At 46.7% G+C, this 5,750-nt stretch overlaps 1 protein-coding gene across 1 annotated transcript; it reads left to right on the forward strand.

Moving 5' to 3' along the window:
* Positions 1-676: 676 nt before the first annotated feature.
* Positions 677-5,479, forward strand: LOC104491526 (mitochondrial dynamics protein MID51). The gene is made up of 4 exons (XM_010133969.1): positions 677-820; positions 977-1,157; positions 3,145-3,407; positions 4,497-5,479. The coding sequence occupies exons 1-4, from the start codon at positions 677-679 to the stop codon at positions 5,301-5,303; spliced, it is 1,395 nt and encodes a 464-aa protein (XP_010132271.1). The 3' UTR covers positions 5,304-5,479.
* Positions 5,480-5,750: the final 271 nt, after the last annotated feature.

A 5,750-nucleotide genomic window follows, 5' to 3' on the forward strand; every position in this document is an offset into this window, starting at 1 on the left:
AGAATTTCCCGGTCTTTTCATGTGCACTGAGGATCCAGCTATGGGTACAGCAGTGGGGTTTACATATGTAGTTGGCCAGGGAGACGCTTTAAATTTAAATATCAAGATCAAGTTAAATGGGAATTGAGGAAACAAAAACACATGTATAAGAAAATATTAACGTTCGTGTTATGTGACTTGTATGAGAGTCAAACTCACTAGCCTTAAGGGCAGGAATAAATGTCCAGTGAAAGCAAGGGAGTGTTCCCTTTGTGGTGTGTTGTGGTCTCCACTGTTGATTCTTGGGCGTCTTTGAAGTAGCTGGGACCAGCCATTGCCCAAAAATGAGTCTGGGAGTCTGCCACTCATCTCTTGGGAAGATTCTGATTTCTTACTGACAAGTAGTTGACCATCACTGCATTGCCTTGTCTGTGAGAAAAATTACATGCATTAGCTTGAGAATAAGAAAATAGAAAGGCATTTTAAAAAAGCCATAATCGCAGAACTTGGTCGGTGCTGTGCTGTTGTGCCTGGGAATAAGCAGGGAAGATAATTAAAGAGGCAGCAGGGTTAGGTGGTCCCTTCCTATGGCTCCATGCTAAGACCCCAGGAGCCATGAGTGTGGGGTGGAGGGAGTAAACCGTGAGGGTTGCGTGATTGATCTGTTTGCTTAATGCTCCTGCTCCTTCCAGGTGAGATGGCAGGCGCTGGGCAGCGCAAAGGAAAAAAAGATGACAACGGCATCGGCACGGCCATCGACTTCGTGCTGTCCAACGCCCGGCTTGTGCTGGGCGTGGGCGGAGCAGCTATGCTGGGCATCGCCACGCTGGCTGTCAAACGGGTGAGCGTGCAGGACAGCGGGGTGGGACCTGAGCATGGGGCACTGGAGCGAAGGAGTGCCCCATGGGGCACTGGGGGTGCTGGCGCTAGGCTGGGTGGCATGCAAAGGTTGGGCCCTTAGCTCAGACTCACACTGTGCCTGGCGATGTTGCTTTAGATGTACGACCGGGCGATCAGTGCTCCCAGCAGCCCCACCCGCTTGAGCCAGTCGGGAAAGAGAAGCTGGGAAGAGCCAAACTGGCTAGGCTCCTCCTCACGCTTACTGACCCAGGACATGAAGACCAGCCTCAGCCGCTCCCTGCAGACCCTTCCCACTGATCCTTCGACCGCAGATGGAGGTAAGGAGGGTGATACTACTGCGTTTCAGAATCCTCCGGGCCCATAACCCCTGTATTCATTTAAAGGATCACAAGAAAGAGAATGTTCGGATATAGCCCAGGATTTTGATGTTTTCCTTTTAAGCAGGTCTACTGGTAACTTCAAGAAGAAGTCAGACTGGACACTAGTGAATAATAGTCATCCGTTTGCATTCTTCCTTCCTCTCATGACTTCATGGTCTTACGGTTTATTCTCCCTCGGTCTTTTCTTTCAAATTGAATCATTATTGGTGCCATCTTTGCTGATAAAAAGCTGTTCTGTTCCTTTCAAGCTCTGTGTTGCCTTTCTTTGGTTGGTTTGTTTCTTTTGAAGAGGGGAATATCCAAATCGTGAATGCACTCACAACTCCTAACAGTGTTTCCTATATTGTTTCTCCTGTTTTCCTAATAACTTCTGTAATGCTGTTTGCCTGTTTAGTCCTGCTTATCACTGAGTTAGTCTTCATCAGGCTATAAAAAGTGACCTGTAGTCTTCTTTCTGAGAGGGATAGTAAGTAATTTACAGTCCGCTAGTGTTTGTTATGTGTCGTTTTTTGTTTTTTCTCAATGGTTTTACTTCTATCCCTGGCCACTTCAGGAGATTTAAACTCGGAGATTTAAAATAAAAGTCAGGATCAAGCTTTTAACTTGATTTCCAGATTCTCTGCAAGAAAGTCAGCTTCAGGATGGCAGTGGATGCTCTGCTGAGGAAACAGTAAACAACTAGACAGCTGTGTTAAATGGGGTCTAGATCATTTGATTGGAGTCCCCAAAGGTGAGGACTGAGGGATAAAACCATTAATGATGGTATCTTGCATTCTTGTCTTAAAAATAAACAAAAACTTAAGATGGAAAATGGATTTTTTTCATGAACAGGCAATGAAGTCTGGTTCCCTGCGGTTTTGCAGGCTATTTCCTTTTCATGCAAAACCTCAAATCTGTCCAAGAGACCTCAGCAGCTGCTGAGGCTGGGTGAGATGGGTCTGTGCACAGCTTGGCCATTCTGCATGTGCTTTGTGGCCAAATGTCTGTTGCCAAACAAATGTACAACAGCTTATTGCCTTACAGGGGCCACCAACTTGGGGGTTTCTCCTACACCCGTTAAGCACCACAGACCTTCAAAAGAGTTAGATCTGTAATTCGTCCTTAATTCTCATTGATAACTTCTGAAACTCTTGGTCCATATAAAGAGAAGTCTGAAAAATAAATGGGAAGCATTGACTTATTTCTTTAGGAAACCAGTCAGGAAAAAAGGGGGCTTAGAGAACCTGTGCAGATGAGATAGTGTTTAATAGCACAGATGGCAGTGTAAGGCGTTGTATTGCTCTGCTGTGCCTAAGAGTGTCCCCTCTGTTCTTCGGCCAGTGGAAGTTTGAGGGAGGTTTTCACTGGGGCTATGATCGCCTGAGCTCTGCAGACCCTGCGATCTGTCAGCTCACTATCCTGGTAAGTGTTGATCAGACTTGTAACAAATATCCCATTTCCAGGCGGCATGGTCTTCTCTGATCTCATACCCTAGTCAGAACTGGGTTTTCTTGATAATTTAAAAAATCCATTATAATGTTAGAAACTTACTGAGACCGTGAGACAGTGATTGCTTTATCTACTGGTCTGGCATCATGCTGAAAGCTTCTGAACTGGTAACAGTGCTGAATTTTTGATGAAATTGAACTGAAGTACTGCCTGTGTAGCCATTAAAATTACTTCCTTGTACATGATGTTAGTCTTGTTCTGGCTAAGTTCCACATCTAGTAAGTCGTTTTCATCTGGTTTGATGCTTCTAGCAGTATCTTTAGAAGATTCTCGGCACCTCCTGTTTGACTGGTACCTGTGTAAAGTATGCAAAATGTCTGCTGAAAGCTTTTTGAGACCTAGAAGGCTGCTCTGCCACGCCGCACAGATTTTCTTTGGTGGATCACTTCACAGTGAAGCGCTACAGATGATCAACAGTTTTCCTTCTGTCTTGCAGACTTTTTTCGACCCACAAAGCCCAAGCCATCTGCCAAGAGGAGTCAAGCAGAGCTGAAAAAATCCCGCCTTCGTCTGTCTCTGCAAGAAAAGCTCTTCGCTTACTATCGGAGGAGGGTAGCTATCCCAGCAGATGAGCAGGCCCGGGCCAAGCAAGCAGCTGTGGATATCTGTGCTGAGCTGCGCAGCTTCCTACGTGCCAAGCTGCCGGACATGCCCCTGCGTGACATGTACCTCAGTGGCAGCCTGTATGATGATCTGCAGGTAATTCTTGGGGCCACATGATGGGTCATTACTCAGACGGCTGACTAGGCAGGGGCATTTCAGGCTTCCCTGTCAGGGGTGCTGGCTCAGCACAGCATTCCTCCGTAATAAGGCTCCTGGTGTCGCCTCTCCCACCGTGGAGCCGGACGTTGATTTCTGCACTACTGTTTGAACAGGCATGAGCAGGCTGCTCTGGCATTGTCTGCAAAGCATTTGCTTTTTGATGGTTTATTTCTCTGGATTATCTCAGCCCTTCTTTCCTTCCCCTCTGTCTCTCCCTTTCGTTGTGTTTTTCTTGCTGTTTCTCCCTTTTTCTCCATTTTCTGTGTCCCTTCAATCTCCTTCCAAATACACGGTATTCTCTTAGAACTCCCGTGTATTCACATAGGTCTTCCCTACTCTCTTTTTTTAATGCATGACAGACCTGGATTGGACAGCAGTCCCTGCTGCATATCTCCCTGATGCAAAGATGCCCATGGCTATAGTGAGTGATTCAGAAGCACACTTTTTTGTTTGAGTCAGAGCTCTGGAATGGAGTGTCAAGTGTCCAGTGAAACTTAGATCTGGGATCTTAGTCACATTGGTGAAAAGGGATCATTAATGACCTTTTTCCAAACGAAGTGGCAGACTGGGTGAGGGCAGTACCTAGTTGTAGCATGAGATAATTAAACCATGGCAACTTAAGCTTGTCTAGGATCTTAACACTCTGCCTCCTGTTTTAAATTAACACGTGGCATTGCTGTGCCCTGGCCCAGCTGCATCTCACATCCAAGGAGTGGACTTAGAGCAATAAGAGGCAAAATACTTTTTCTGCGTGCAGACCACGTCAGGTTCTGAAGTATTTAAAGATCTCTAAAGAGCTCGTGGTGTATGAGCACTAGCTTCGGTTATACCTTGAAGTTATCCCACTGACAATGGGAAACAATCCCTCAGAATGTCATTTGACAAAGGGAGGCTGTGATTTCCACACAGAGAGGAGAGTGAGACAGCCAAATCCTTATTCCAAGTTCCTCTGAACAAAAGGTGGTGAATAAAACTGAATCTGGAGAGGGAAAGCTTGTTCTTACTGATTTTTCTTTCTTGTGAAAGGTAGTGACAGCTGATCACATCCAGCTCATTGTGCCTCTGATGCTGGAGCAGAACCTGTGGTCTTGCATCCCTGGGGAGGACACTATCATGAACATTCCTGGCTTCTACTTGGTGCGTCGAGAAAACCCAGAGTACTTTCCCCGTGGGAGCAGCTACTGGGACCGCTGCGTGGTAGGAGGCTACCTTTCCCCTAAAGCTGTAGCAGACACCTTTGAAAAAGTTGTAGCTGGCTCTATCAACTGGCCAGCAATTGGGTCTCTCTTGGATTATGTGATCCGTCCAGCAGCTCCCCCAGCAGATTTGACACTGGAAGTCCAGTATGATCCAGAACGGCATCTTTTTATTGACTTCCTACCATCCCTGACACTGGGTGACATCATCCTTGTGGCCAAACCCCATCGATTGGCCCAGAATGACAATTTGTGGCGACTGAGCCTGCGGCCAGCAGAAACGGCTCGCCTCCGTGCCCTGGACCAGTGTGATTCTGGCTGCCGTTGCTTGTGCCTGAAGATCTTTAAAGCAGTATGCAAGTCAAACCCAGCCCTGGGTCACCTCACTGCCAGCCAGCTCACAAATGTCATCCTGCACCTATCCCAGGAAGAGTCCAACTGGTCCCAGGACATGCTGGCTGATCGTTTCTTGCAGGCACTGAAGGGGCTGATCCGCTACTTGGAGGCAGGTGTCCTCCCTAGTGTTCTGAATCCCAAGGTGAACTTGTTTTCAGAGCTCACCCCTGAAGAAGTGGATGAATTGGGCTACACCCTCTACAGCTCTCTCTCAGAGCCAGAGGTCTTGCTGCAGACATAATGGGGCCTTACCTAGGGAAGTGTTCATAGGGTTTAGCCAAGATGGACTTTGATTACTGCGAAATATGTCTCCTCCACTTCTCTGTCTCTTTCTCTCTGTTTCCTTTTGGTTCATTATTATTTCCTGCTGTGGAGTTGGTACTCCCACTGACTTTCTTGGTGCTACTGGTCCATTTCCACCATCTCTGCCCCAACAGGTGCCCATTGGCTAGGGAAAAGAGGCTAAAACTGCAGCTCTAAGATCTTCACATTAACTCTGATGTTTAAGTGACTACCAAAAAAGAAAGAAACAAACTATGCACTTCTTTGTCCTGTAGTACACTTGCCGCAGGGAGTCCATTTTCATCTGAAGAAGGTGGAACTGGGCTGGTAAATCCAGTGATGATTTTAGCAGACTTGCATTGAGGTCGTCTCTTTTTTTTTTTTTTTTTTTTTTTACAACGAGCTG

This window comes from Buceros rhinoceros, unplaced genomic scaffold (genome assembly GCF_000710305.1).
Source record: "Buceros rhinoceros silvestris isolate BGI_N320 unplaced genomic scaffold, ASM71030v1 scaffold22220, whole genome shotgun sequence".
Classification (NCBI taxonomy): domain Eukaryota; kingdom Metazoa; phylum Chordata; class Aves; order Bucerotiformes; family Bucerotidae; genus Buceros; species Buceros rhinoceros.